Below are 15,173 nucleotides of genomic sequence, written 5' to 3'. Positions count from 1 at the left end.
AAAGATAAATTTGTTTAAGTCAAAGAGATTCAAAGATGGATACCTACAAAAATACTGGGTCAAGCCACCTTCAGAACACTGAAATCAAAACCACCCACAATACTTTTGGGGACTGTCGCGTGCAATTTTTCTGACAACCTTTCTCGAAACAGTTGTATATTTTTTGAGTACTTTGAACTCAAAGGGTTTTGACCCTAACAGAAATGCTTACGTACTTCGCTTTTTTTAAGTACTTAGCAGTGTCATAGAAAAAAAAAACACAAGCGAAGTCTTCCTCTGTATTTCTTTAGAACGGCTCAACAACGCGCTCTTTGGCAAAGAAATCGCCGAAGAGCTTTGGGCTTGGACTCTTCTGCAATGCTCTTAGCTAAGACGTGTTGAATGTTTATCTGTCCGTTCATAGTGTAGACCCGATACTTGGCGGCGAACTTTGGCTTCTTTGAACTACAATCGTTTCCATGATCACCAAGGAAAGTTGAAGTTGGCACATATTACCTCTTCACACTCAAAGTAGGTTCCAGGTACACTTACATTATGCTTGCAAGCTCTAGTGTGAAGCCAACAATTGTCTCTCTCACTGAGGTGGTTATACCTATAGAAAGCGAGAAAGCCAAAGCCAATCTACGGCAAATCTCAGTGAAAAGTTAAGAACGCAGAAAAAAAGAAGAGAGCGCAACGTGCTGCCAATTATCAATGTCTTAAATTGAAATTGAAGTTTTGAACAATTGTTAAAGTATGATAACGCTTTTTTGAGCACAGAACACCCCTTCGTAGGCAATATTATTGTACTGATTATAATAGGAGTTTTCCAGGATAGGAAAAATTACCTGCGCGGTGCTCGTCCATACCTTCCGTCCGCTGAGAAGTTTTGCAGGCAAATGAAAACATTCTTCCTGGTGTTTCTGAGGGGCTTGTGACATTTGAAGAATCGTCTGTTAAAGTTAAAACAGATGGAACCGGGCTTTTACGGTAAATATGGACACAAAAGATAATTATATAAGTGAGCTGTGGATGAAGCATATGACAGATGGTTATGAATTAAAAATCTTACAACAATATCCAAAGGGAAACAGTTTTCCACGTATTGCTATCCTGAAGCTTGGAAAAGGCTGAATAGTTACCAACATTTCTATTGCGATTTCAAAATAAAAGTGTGTCTGTTTAGTTTAGTTTTAATTTATTTTATTTTCAGATTTTGTTTTTCTTTTGTTTTGCTTGTTTGATTGTTTGTTTTTCGATAATTTTCTATTAGTTTCTTTAATTTAATTTTAATCACGAAGAGAGTATACTTGTTACAAAAAATCAAAGCAAAAAAACGAACAAACAAAAAAAGAAATATAAAAGAAAATAGACATTCCTACCTTGGATCCAGCTGATCATCTTCTCAATAAGATCGTTTATCTGCTTGGCCCAGTTGTATTTCTCGCTGTAAGAATAACGCAAGGTTTCCGCTTCCTCAAGTCGGTTTTTCCTGTCCTTAGCCCAGACGTTCTTAATGGCTAAGGTCCACTCTGCGGGGTCCTCTGTGTTAATCACAGACATTGAACCAGAGGATACACTGCACAGGGCTTCTCCAAAACCAGAGTTGCGGCTAACAAGCACAGGAAGACCAGCTGACAGGGCCTCAAGTCCTGTTAACCCAAAGCCTTCTGTTCTTGAAGGCATGACTACAAGATCTACTTCTTGAAACAGGCGTTTCAAACTCTCTCGGTCTGGAAGAAATTCCCTTACTCTCAAGCGACTTGCAGGAACACCACATTCAGTCAACCAGTTTGCTATTTCTTCGTGTTTCCCATCTGGAGCTCCAACAAACACAAGACGGGTATCTTCTAATTCAGCAACCGCTTTCGCAGCGATGTCAAATCCTTTCAGTTTGAAATCCTCTACGTCTCCACGACCAAACACCAAGACACTGCGTTGTTGCCTTTCGCTAGGGGCCTGCTTCACAGCCGCAAACTCTTCAAATACTCCCGGAGTGAAGTCAACAACATTGTCATCTTTTTGGGAGCTGCGAAGATAGGAGCGAAAGGCCTCGCTCAACTTGGGGCCAACCCCAACAACATGATCCGCCATTTCACACAGTTTTATTTCTGTCTTGTGTTTTTCTACGCCCTTTGAAATTGCGTCTGAATAGTTTTTAAACATTCCAAGTTCCTCTGGATCTGTGTGCACCACTTGAACCCATTTGCACCGTTTAGATCTTTTAATGATTTGTGCCTGTTTACCGAGTTTAGCTCCATGACCTATGATAATGTCGATTTGCAAATCTTCAGGCGGAAAGCAAAGCCAGTCCAGTTGCTCAAAGCCAGTCAGTGGTGCTGCCTCAACGATCTTTACATTATACGTCAGGGCTAACTTCTTGTCGTCTTGACTGCATTGTGGTAAAAAGAAAGAGACCTCCACTTCAGGACATTTGGCTAACTGAATGGCTAACTCCCTGTTGATGGTGGAAAGCCCTCCTTTGCTTGACCCCCATTCAGAAGCCAAAATAGTCACTCTCACTCGGTGGGTTTTATCTACTCTATCATCACGTGATTCAGTTTTGCATAAAGAAGATGCCATAGCCAAATAGCAACATTTTCAAACATCTAAAATGTAAAAATATACAGTTACTTTAGTAGCCACTGGGACATGAATATAGATATACCCTCAAGTCAAACACGTTGGTTAAAAACGTTTTTTTCTGGCTGGAAGGGCTCGATTATTCTAAGAAGGCTTATTGCTAACACAGAATCGGTATATTTACGTTTGCTAATAACTTGGTACCCTTTGGGGGCCTGGTTATGCCGTAGCGTTTTGAAAACTCTGACAAACTAGGGTGTGGGTGGGTGGGCAGAACCCAGATGGAACTACTTGCCTTGTTAAGCGTGCCATGGTTTTATGTAGTGGGTAAAATTAGCCTGTCTCGCAGACACTCCCGGTTAAACCTTAACGCGATACGTGGGCCGACCGCAACACAGGCTATTTTAAATCAGATTTAACCTAGTTTGGTTCAAATTTCCTTTGTTTCCTAGCCCTAATTGTTCATAGGAGACAAAAGAAATTCTCGCGGTTTACAAAATGAGCACGGATTTTGCCTGCAACATTTGTACAAATCACTTTACAGGGTTGGCGTAGGATAGAAATTCAATTAAGTGCCTCTTCGCATGATCGAGCCTGGTTGACTGGACTGTCCCGGCTATCGGGACCGATTTCGCCTTGAGTTCATATGAGAAATTCCAGCCTGGTTTTGAGATGAGAAAAGGCCGTAGATTCTAGGGACGAGTTCTGGCACAAAATCCGAGAAACAAACCAAACTAATGGTGAAACACAAAAATTATTACTATATTATAGCTTTGGCAACTGCAGTCAAATGGGATACTTATGATGTGAAAAATACAGCAGGCAAAGCAAGATGATGCCATCCGGGCAGCCCTATTACAGAAGAATTTATCCCACTCTAGATCTCATCCTGGTAACCGGGCTCAGTAGAGTGTTCATATGGCGCAACTTTCCACCCACTTACCAAGATCCTGATTGGAAAAAGCAAGATCTCGGGAGTCAAGCCAGCCTGTCCCTTCATCGGAGCACATCGAAAATTTTACACAGGATTTAGAGGTGGTAACCGCGAGATCTCGGAAACCAGGCTCATGTGTGAAAAGGCCCTTAGGGAGCTCACGGGTTCGATCTCCAAGACCTGGGCCAATATTAGGGTCTTGAAATAACTGCGAAATGAAGGTATTGTCTTGTAAGTAGCTAGACCTTTTCGTAACTCGAATAAAAAACATAAAAGGGCGGTCTCGCTACAGGTTGAGATGTGTAGTTTTTGAACAACAGGTACTTGATATCAAGTGAAATGAACAGCAAAAATTGAAACTTGATTGGAAGGGATCTACATTGTGAGTCAGTCATAGGATAAACAGGGGCCCCCAGGCCACAGGCCCCTTTTTTAAAAGAATACTACACACTTGAAACTGTTGGCCACCACTATAGTATGCCCGTTTCAGACGCTGAACTTTTCATGAGCCAAACATAATTCGAATTAAGGCCGACCCAAACTATTTAGACCATACGAATCGATTCAGACGCCGATCTTAATTCCAGCCCAACTAAATTCAAAAGGAGAAAAATGCTCATTTTGGTCTGAACTGATTGCAAAATACGTTCGCCGAACTTTTCATGTACTTAATTCAATGTATTAGGTTTTGGCTCAGGGAAATATCGGCATCTGAACCAGGCCAAGTAGTGAACATAAAGCCATCATCGACTACATTTTATTAGTAAAATCCAACTAGTGGTGTATTATCATTGCTGCGTTCTGATTGGTTGAGCTACTACCAGGCTATACGTTATAGCCCACTAGTAGCAAAAAGTGCCGCCTTTGAAAACCAAAACAATGGTGGCTGAATCGCGTTTTGCCAGCTAAAGTTGTTTTGTCTCGATATTTTTGACCAACTAGATGGATTTTACTAAAACAACTATCCCTCTCACCCTCATGGACTCTACTTTTCTCCTTTTATGTTACAGATGTCTTAACTTCTTCACCGGAAGTCTGCTAGGTGCATGACCCCGTGGCTGTAATCCAATTGGATTATAATTTTCATCATAAATTAATTGCGCACTACGGGATCTCATGAATTCAACTGCCTTTATTTCCTCTACAACAACACTTTCCTTATGTACAGTTAACTCCACACATATGGTTGTGTAAAAGGGACAACATATCAAGATTTACTTATATACATCAAGATTTATTTATATATACCAAGATTTATTTATATAAATCAAGATTTACCTATAGACATCAAGATATATTCATACACATCGAGATTTCTTTCTATACATCAAGATTTCTTTATCTATATCGAGATTTATCTATATACATGAAGTTTCATTATAATAGTGTTATGATTAGTTTACATCAAGATCCATATACATTGACATTGTGATAGGCTTACATGAAGTACCAAGTCACATTGGTTTGCCTGGTTAATACTTTGCTCCGAGGGCCTCGCAAAATGGTGCAAGTTATACCAAATCTCGAGCAATTTTTCAAAGCATTTCTAAGAGAATGCTACACAAAGCAATTGATTGATTTAACAGGTGCTGTAAGCCCAATCAAGCGAGAACCCTACTTGACTGTCTTCATGCCTTCCAAATAACTCTCGGTATCAACATAGCAAACACGTGGAATCTGAAATATGAAACAAAATCACAGAAACGGAATACAGAATTCGTAAAAGAGGGTTCCAAGTGATTGACTTGAAAAAATTATAGAGTGTAAAGTATATTTTTCATGATTCCAGATTCCAGATTCCGTGTTTTTAATAGTGCTGCCTTGATCCCTCGTGGATTTCAGATCCATTTCTTTAATACATCAACAAACTTAAAGGTCCTTATGTATGTTATAGGCAATTAATTTATCCAAGTACAATGATGAAAGGAGGGTTGTCCAAGACTCACAAATAGACTCCTTCAGCATTAGTGGTGATAAGAAGGGTGTCCATTGGTACCAATGGTAGGACTGGTACCAACAGAAAATCACGTCATTCCAATACTTCTATTGGTTAGTATGCATCTCATTAAGGGGGCTTAGATTATTTTCCCATGTGGCCTGGCTGGGTACAGGGCAATTCAGATAGTCCATTGGTACCAATGGTTCGATTGGTACCAACAGAAAATGATGTCATTCCAGTGGTTCTATTGGTAAATATGCATCTCATTAAGGGGACTTAGATTATATTGGACATGTGTGTGAACCACTCTTTAAGCTTGGCCGTCCAGTGGAATACATGGGTCAGGAACTGAAGCCAGCCACAGTACATTGTTGACAAGGATCTTGTCGAATGGCAGTGCAAAGAGCCTTTAAGTGAGTTTATATCACAGAAATTATATGATTTGATGATGTAATGAATTTGAAATCGGTCCAAATTGAAGACTGTGATTTGGAAGGGTACGCTCACAGTCGGAGGCTACTGTCATGGAGGGATCTTGCTCGATTATAGGCTCGTAGTGCCTGTTAAATCCTTCAATTGCTTCGTATAGGGTTCTCTTAGAGATGCTCCAAGAAATTGTTCAAGATTTGGTTTAACATGCGCCATTTTGTGAGGCTCTTGAAGCAAAGCATTAACCAGGCAAACCAATTTGACTTGGTACTTCATGTAAGCCTATCACAATCTCGATGTATATGGGTCTTGATGTAAACTAATCTTGACACTGATATATGAAACTTGATGTATATAATAAACCTTCACATAGATAAATAATTAACAATTATTCCTCGAGCCCAAATGGGCTCTGAGTCAATAGCTATTGACGCAGAGGCCATGAGGGAGAGAGGAATAATTGTTTTAGTAAAATCCAACTAGTCGGTCAAAAATATCGAGAATAAAAAAATTTTAGCTACAGTCTCGGTCAAAATTGTTGGGACACTTTATAATCTGATTCATTTCATTTAGCATACATAATTCAGTTAGCTTTTAAACTTAGAACCATGGAAAAAACTTGGGGAAAAAAATGGTGGTTCCGAAAATGTAACTATAGACTGCTCTTCATCAACCTTCACAGCCCAAACAGACACCCTGTTCAAAAGTCTAAAGGGTGAAATGGTCACCACCCTAAATCAGCCGCAGATACCTATCTAGGCCAAATAAGCCAAGGGTAGTATCGTAGAAAGAACTGCTGAGGGGATTGGGCTCAAGAGACAATAACTTCTTTTGATGGTTGATAAAAAAGTCAATTTTACCTTGTTTATTTTAGTTGTAAATCAGATTCATAACTTACACCAACAATTGAAGTTGTACATTTTTCAAGCCCCTTTTGTTTCTCTTATAAACTTTGCAAAACATTCAATTTTCTTTTTTCTGTTTCTTGTACTTCAGTCTTTTGAGGGAGTTTCTCAACGCATACCCCTCTCTGATGTACTCAATCTTATTAGCGACTGGATTAGCCTCTTGCCTCCACACTAAACCGTTATAATCATTTCAGTATAATTCAGAACTAAGAATAATTTTTGTACAAACAATTTTCAAGGAAACTGAAACCGAAACCTTGAAACCGAAGTCACTATCTAATACAAAACTACTAAATATGGTACTGCTGTTGGAAATATTAATTTATTACAACCCTCCAAGTTGTGACCATTTTAGTCGCCATGGCACCTAAAATTTTGGAACTGGCGACTTGATTTGGAGAATAGTTGCCAAGCTGGCGACCGTGAAGAATAGGTTCGTGTTGTGGCGTATAGAAACAGAAATGGTAATCACTTCTACCGAAATATGAAGAACATTTATTCTAGCTTATTTGAATTAAATTACTTTTTTACTTTTCCGTTGAAAAACATTCTATATAATAAACTGAAAACTTAAAAAAGTCCCAGAGCTAAGTGTTTTGAAAAGGAACATCAATGAAACTTGACTTGCATTCGTTCGCCTAATCGCCTTCAGTCTGTTGCCTTGCACGTGACATTTTAACTTTTGACACGTGACAAATGGCACGCAATCGAAGCGCCTTGCTTGTCGACAGTGACGATTTCTTCGATATCTTAGGAATGCTTGTCTAGCCAAGCTCGGTGGTTTTTTAACTAGACTACATATTATAAATATTTTTGAATCAATACTGAAACAATCTAATAACATGAAGAGGGAGAGCTAAATTGGTGCAAATTCAACACAGAACATTATGTGATAACCGTAACATGTGAACCGTGCTGCGATTTGAATCACGGTTTTATAAACAAAAGCGATAATTGTAAGCGAAACTAAACATCGCAAAACTGACAGCTTATGGTTGTTGCAAAAAATGTTTTTTTTTAAACACCTGTAGCGATGATAAAGGAAAAAGAAAATTTATTATTTCGTAAGCGGCATTTTTGTTTGGGTTCCTTTCAATTGATTGGGAAAATCATTTTTTCCCAGTACAACTCGTTGCGAAATATTTTCACGTGCGCGACGTTATCTCTATAAAGCAATGATTTGATTAAGAAAACTTGTCGATCTTCCTATACTCTCCTGCCTTTGTCAGGCTTTCGCAATGTCTAGCGATATTAAAAACGCCCTTTTAAATCTCCAAAACTATTTGTTAGTTGGGGAAACAAGTTCATCATCAACAAAAGTCGCAAAAGATATGCGAAGCAAATATCAGAAAAAAAAAAAAAAAAGGTCGCCTATCAAGTTGCGACTGGGAAATTTTGAACACATTAACAGAGGATGAGTTAAGTTCTGCTCTCATATACCAACTGGGGATTATACAGAAGGATTGAAGGCCCTAAAGACAACTGGAAATGGTAATTGTCTTTACAATTCCGTTTCAGTATTGATTCAAGGAGATGAATCTGCAAACCTTATTCTCAGACTATCAGTAACTAATGCCTTGCACAATAAACGAGTAATTTATAGACAGTGCTGCATTTTAAGTTAAACTTGCTAACTGCTTTTGTTAAGGACAATTTTGATATATTAATTTATTAATATAATTTGGCGCCTAAAAATTTCCCCTGGCGACTAAACCCAAAGAGCTGATCGCCAAATGGCCACTGAACAAAAATTTTAACTTTGAGGGTTGTATTATCACTCCAATGAAGTTCCAGTGAAGATTTTGAAGTTTCAGTTAACCCCTTCCAGCCTTCTGATATTAAAAATAGCTTATACTGACAGACCTAGTATATGTGAAGCAAAGTGATTGGAACATTTACCCTGGCTTTTACTAAATTGGCCCTGTATTCTGTATTTAAGCCCATAAATATTTGTTGTGGCTCCCAGCGTTCAAACAAACTTGCGAACAGCGAACTAGAAAATTGGTTTAATGAACATTCACATTATTACTGTTGCAAGACTCACACTAAAGCAGTGTGCTCGTAGCATGTGTTTAGGATAGAGAGTCTTAATACCGCTGTTAACGGAAGAACATAAGAGATGGAGCAAAGTGGTCGCTCGTAAAATTCACGGAGCTTATAAATAACTGAACTTGCCGAGATGCCGAATCACGAAAAGTGAAGTCACCCATGAACTGTTCATACATCATGCCTGCTGATGTCCAAAAGTTCCATTAACAAAGTTCATGAAAACCTTTCCTTAATGTTTGGACAACTTAAACTGAGCAAAAACTCATCGTCCTTTCATGTCTGCATTCACCGCCATGTTTGTTTTGAAGGAAAATTGGTACTCAGTCTCACTCGGCCAATTTCTTAACTGGGGCGATCATGTAAACTCGGTTCCAGACCTCGCTGCCAGCCCCCCCTGGTTTGGTAAAAAACGCCCAAAAGTTTCTTCATGATATTCCAGACTACTGCTGTAAAGTCGACAATTTTTTATAAGTTGTTTACAACGTATGTTAATTTGGCCTTGCGCCAAATGGTGGCATCGGTTCTTATTCTTTACCCCAAATATACACCTTCCTGAATAGCTATAAAACAAACACCTGTGCCAAAAATATGGGAATTAAGGTACAAAACATGAATCATATCAAACGAGGACAATACATATCCTTAAAACCTCAAAAAAAGTGTTATACTCGACGTGTACTTAGGTCACCGTACTGATTAATTCAGTCAAGATAATTGTAAGTTTCTTTCAGCGAACAATCGGGTCACCATGATCAAAGTCTTCATAAATTGTCTACATATATCAAGACTCTATAAACCTTGACAATTTCAATTAGTTGTGAAAGAACTTTATGCTTTTATTTCTTATTCCATTATATATACCAGAGAGGTCTTAGAAAACGCGCTGCATAGTATGGTAACTCGTTATGGTGACCCATCCAATCGTGTCACCACTGGTACGATCTATTAGGGGCAAGATACATTCCCTGCGAAATGATGCACACAGTTTTGACTCATCCATTGTTCACTGTTAAAACCCATTAAATTCAAAGCTTTTTTAAAACCTTGGAATGTTGTAATTAAAGAAACAAACTCTTCTTTCCTCTTTTGAATGTCTTCTCTCTTTCTCTCCTTGAAATCTCTCATTTTCTCCCGAAAAAATGGCTCCGAAACATGTACTGATATATCTGCCTGGCGATTTCCTGCCACTAGAGCCAACGAGGAGTCACATACCTAAAATTCTGCTAAAACCCAGTCTTGGTCAAAATTGTTGGGACACTTTTTTGTCTCCTTGTCCCCTCAATGTTGGTGTACAAGGTTTGGTGACTGAACCGCGATAAACAACTTTGAGAGGGACAAAGGGAGCACGAGAAGGAAAAAAACAGCGTTTGATCTAAGCGTTCCAACTATTTTTGTCTGAGACTGTAGTTAAAGCTAGACTTTAATCCTTTTTTGCCGGCAAAAAGCCTGCGCTTTTCACTACTAGTGGACTATAACATATAGCCTAGTAGCAGCTCAACCAGTCAGAATGCAGCATTGATAATAGACCACTAGTTGGACTTTACTAAATCTTGATATATATATATATATATATATATAAATTTTGATGTATATAAATACATCTTGATGTATATAAGTAAATTTTGATGTATATATAAGTAAATCTTGATGTATATAAATAAGTCTTGATGTATATATGTAAATCTTGATGTATATAAATAAATCTTGATATAATTATTGCCCCTTTTGGACAAGGATACCTCCCTCTGCCGAATGTAAATACATATAACATATGGCGGCGAGGTCTTAAAAATTTAATGTAGACGACCAAAGTCCCCTAAGGCATCCTAACAGGTTTATAGTTTTTTGGGCAGCTCCAAATTACATCAAACAGGCTTCTAACGCTTATAGGAAACCATTTGGTACACTTCTGATGTGTTTAGAAACATTGATTCATTAGGTGCCCCTGTCAAGAGCAGTAAAAATCCCCTCCCCATGCCCCATGCCCTGCCTCCCCCCTGCCAGCTTTACATCGATAGGTGCATTTTGAATAAAAAAAGAGAAAGGTGGTCCTTTTTCAACTTTCTCGGGGGTAGGGACATTTTGGCCACGAAAGGGAATTGTTTGTCTCGGCGAGTGGGGAATTTGAATGATACATACTAGGCCTGCATTAACTGGTTTTTAAACATTTTGTGTCCAAAAATTCACATAAATTGTAGCAAGAAAAAGAATATAGAAGAATGGACATTTATAGATTCACAGTAACCAGAAACAGCTGCGTTTACTGAGGTCTTGAAGCTTACCTAACGTTGATTCAGTGTAGAGCATTGTTCAGTTATAAAGATGCTTCAAAAGCCTGGAATAAACAATAACCACATTGATCAACCTTTATAGACAGATGAAGCATGACCTTTTACTGTTACCTTTTGAATGCAATTAAGCTAAACAACTGAAAAAAACAGCAAACTGACCTCGCAATTCGCTGCTACAAGGAGAAGCTGCCAGGAAACTTTTCACCGTCACATTCCGTCACATGCGACAGGGCTGAATAACGTACTGCGCATGTCCGTGACATCACTTGTTTACCTACCGTAGCCGTGGAGGGACTGCACCTTTTGCGACGTGAAAATCATCTGATAAACTCACGAAGGAGAAATTCTGCGAATAAGTTAAAAGTTCAAGAGTTGTTAAGGAATTTTAAGTAAACCAGGAATCAAGGAAAACGGTTTTGACCCTCTCGGCGAGGTTTTTCATTGTTTTGATCGTAAGTTTGATCAGAAAGATGACTGAGAGAAAAAGAGCATTGCTGGAGTTTTGGCGACCTTTCTTCAATGGTACGTAAACGAGTTACTTTGATATTATATTACCTTATTACGTTTGAAGAAGAGCAAATCTTTGTAATATAGCCGAGCGATGACTCTCGTGGGTCGTTTCTTTGTAGCACGAAAGCGGGCAATGAGCGCAATGATGCCATCAGACACAAGAACTTATGCTTAGTTATAGACCTTTTAAACATACACAAATGTTAGTGCAATCAAAGAAGCCTTTTCTTACACTAAGCTTCTGCACTTAATTTTGTTTGTGTACTGGCTTGTCCTAGAACAAAAAGATACTGGCCGAGCTGCAGAATTTATTTAGTTAGTTAAGCTTGTTCATTTGTTTAATTTTTTGTACTTTTAAAGTTTAAAGCTTGTGAAGCGTTGAGCAACGGAAACACAAGTTGACTGAGTTCCGTGTGAGTTTTCGTATTAACTATAAGTTTACCATTTATAACAGGTTTGACTGAAGCAGAAGAATCAAGGAATGAAGATCTAGACTTCAAAGAGAAAAATTAAGAAAGAGTAAAGAATAAAAAGAATAAAAAGAATATAAAAAAAGGAATAAAGAGAGTTTACTGAGAGTCAGATTGTACTTCTCCTGGTAATGAAGCTTTGAGAAAACTTCAAGTCATTGATACTTTTTTACCAGCAGCCATCGATTGTGTTACTTAACTATTTTCTCTTTTCACATTAATTTTGATTGTTCTTGTATACTGGTAAATGCAATAAAATAGCTCTTGTGAGCTGAGATGAGAATGGGTGAAGCTTTCAAAGGTCCATAATAATAAAGGCTACCTTAGAGGGTTTGGACCTCTGATAAGACGCTGTATTGCACTCTCTTCACTGTATGTGATTTTTCTTTGGCTCTTTGGTAAAGGGTCTTATTGATCAATCATTTATCTCATCTAACAGCTTCCAAGTCTTGTCATCACTTCATAGTAAAATTGCTACCCCTTTGGTTCTCACTTCTTTAATTTAAATGTCAGTTTGAAGACAGCTTGTAATTTGAGATAAACAGTAATTTCTCTCTTGGGCAAGGGGAGACATGTATATTAGTTAAATTATTTCTAATATTAAAAGAAACAAATAAATAAGTATTATGGTTCTCATAAAGGAAAAAATACCAAACAACCACTTCACTTATTGAGCCCAATATGTAAAATGTACTCAAAATCAATTTATTATTTTAAATATTACATTGAGCTGAATTTGGAAGATTGTTTTCTTGGGTAAGACCCACTTATATTGGTTCAGTGATTATTTATTATTCTTGTTAACCGTGTATAAATACAGTATAAATTCTTGATCAGTTGGGTAACAATTTTAACAAACATAACAAAGGTTTTACTTTTGGAGACATTATCAGTTGGCTGGTGAAAGAGGAGGATATCAGGAAGCCAAACTCAAGAACACACTCAAACAAAGTGAAGTGCCCCACTACATGTTCATACTGTTAAAAACCTTGAACCTAGATTTGTAGTCTAGTATGTACTTTATTAGTAAATCTGATTACAATGGCTGGATAGTGGAAGAGAGAAACCGCAGTGAATGTTTTTTGTGTTCTTACAGTTCTTATGGTGAAACCTAGCGAAATAAAGCGAGAGGAATAACAGAAATTAATAGTCGATCATTCAAGGAAAAATAAAGATAGATATCAAAATGTTCCTTTAACGCTAACACTGATATGAGATGCCCGGCTGATCACATGTTGATAAGCCGTCGTTCATTTCTGTTTACGCTTGAACACGTAAACATTCGAATGAAAGAACTGTTCTGCTTCGAACGCGCATCTTCTTTTGTTCATAGCAAAAAATATAAGAAAAATTACAAAACTATAAACGAGAATTGAATAAAGTATGAAATAATCTACCTTTAGTTTAAATGGGAACCTTAGATATTCAGAATCCACCTTAAAAATCGCCAAAATGTGAGGATGTTTAGAAAATCCTTTTGCAAACGATACTAATTTACTGTAATTTAGCAGAGACGCTTCGTTCGTACGTCGTCTTTTGTTCATAGCAAAAAATATAAGAAAAATTACAAAACTGTAAACGGGGACTGAATAAAGTATGAAATAATCTGCCTTTACTTTAAATGGGAACCTTAAATATTCAGAATCCACCTTGAAAATCGCCAAAATGTTTTGAAAATCCTTTTGTAAACGATACTAGTTTAGATCCCAGACCTCTCCCGTCTCTGCACATGCGCACACGTTATTCAGCTCTGTCGTCACATGCACTTTCGATCTTAGGTCCCAGTATTTTGCTCGGTCGATCTGCAAAAATAATTGGAATGTCGATTAGGGAAAACTGAATAAGGAGATTGGATCGAATTTATCGGGAGAGGCGAGAAATAGGTTAGTACAGTTTCTATGATATCAAGAAGTGTAGTGTAAAAGCTATAACTTTTTATCTTGATATAATATATATGAGACCTTGAGATGCTTTTTTGAAGCGTGTAAGTCATAAACTTAGTAGCACAATTTACTGAAAGTCAGTATCATTTGGGCAACTTTTCATTTTTTTTTTGTTCTTGTTGTCATTGTTGTATGTATACTTAAATACCGGTATGATACCATTTCAAGTCTCTAGACAGATCTTAAACAAAAAGAGCAACGTACAATGTCGTTCACCGAGAAATCATGATCTAACGAGTCTAATCACATGCACACAGATAAGGTCGAGAAAATAAACGGTCCTACAATTATCATGTCTAACAAAAGCAGCTCGTAAACTAGTTCTTAATGTTCTAAAATATTGATCATTAAAATCTCAGTGGTAAGAACCTATAGATATGCATTCAGCGCGCGATTCACAGTAAGTCATGAAATTACTGCAGTTTCAATCCAGGAGTTAAGCGATACTCAAGTTGCCTTGAACAATCCAACTGAATATGAAAAACTCAACATACCTCCGTGGAAAGTGTGATGATGATAAATACAAGCGTCTCCTAGGATAAACGAAAAGCGTTTTACCCAATACACATAGAAATGTCTCAGAAACAGTGAAACTGCGAGGAGAGTGATGAGTTTATCATACGGCAAAATCACGCGATTTTAACGCTTCGATTAGAACATGCAGTTACATCCTAAATTCTTGTATTTTTTTAAAATAATGTACTTTTAACAAAGTCAGGAAAGACTAATTTGTTTTTGGCAGAGCAGAAAAAAAGAAGACGAGATAAATTATAAGGGTCCGAGAATTTAATACCAACCTTAGTGGTGAGTTCTGAAACAGTCTATTACTTCAGTTTAGTCCCTTGTCCAGGTCTGTTAATAAAAACCATGAAGTCATTGACAACATAGAGCTATATCAGACTGAATGCAAACACTGCCTTAAAACCTTTAAAGTGACTCTCCATTGCAAATAATGAAATCTCACATTTTTTTATTGCAATTTTAGGAAAGATCCTCTGATCATTTTTAGGGTTTTGCAATTTCATTAATTATAAACAAACGAACAAACAAGTTTTGTATTTGTGGGCTTAAATCTTAGTTAGCACATGTTAAATACTGACTGAATATCTGAGCCTTCCGTAAAATTTAGCTCTATGGC

General features: G+C 37.6%; 1 protein-coding gene across 1 annotated transcript; it reads right to left on the bottom strand.

The window, feature by feature from the left end:
• Window positions 1-281: 281 nt before the first annotated feature.
• LOC140948750 (D-inositol 3-phosphate glycosyltransferase-like) lies at window positions 282-11,325 on the bottom strand. The gene is made up of 5 exons (XM_073398017.1): window positions 11,272-11,325; window positions 11,104-11,156; window positions 1,362-2,588; window positions 849-932; window positions 282-592 (listed from the first exon to the last, which is right to left on the bottom strand). Exons 3-5 carry the CDS (start codon window positions 2,560-2,562, stop codon window positions 528-530), a joined length of 1,350 nt encoding a protein of 449 aa, XP_073254118.1. The 5' UTR covers window positions 2,563-2,588; window positions 11,104-11,156; window positions 11,272-11,325; the 3' UTR covers window positions 282-527.
• Window positions 11,326-15,173: the final 3,848 nt, after the last annotated feature.

Source organism: Porites lutea, chromosome 9, assembly GCF_958299795.1.
Source record: "Porites lutea chromosome 9, jaPorLute2.1, whole genome shotgun sequence".
Taxonomy (NCBI): domain Eukaryota; kingdom Metazoa; phylum Cnidaria; class Anthozoa; order Scleractinia; family Poritidae; genus Porites; species Porites lutea.
The sequence above is the reverse complement of the archived record's forward strand: the minus strand, read 5'-3'. Positions and strand labels throughout refer to the sequence as shown.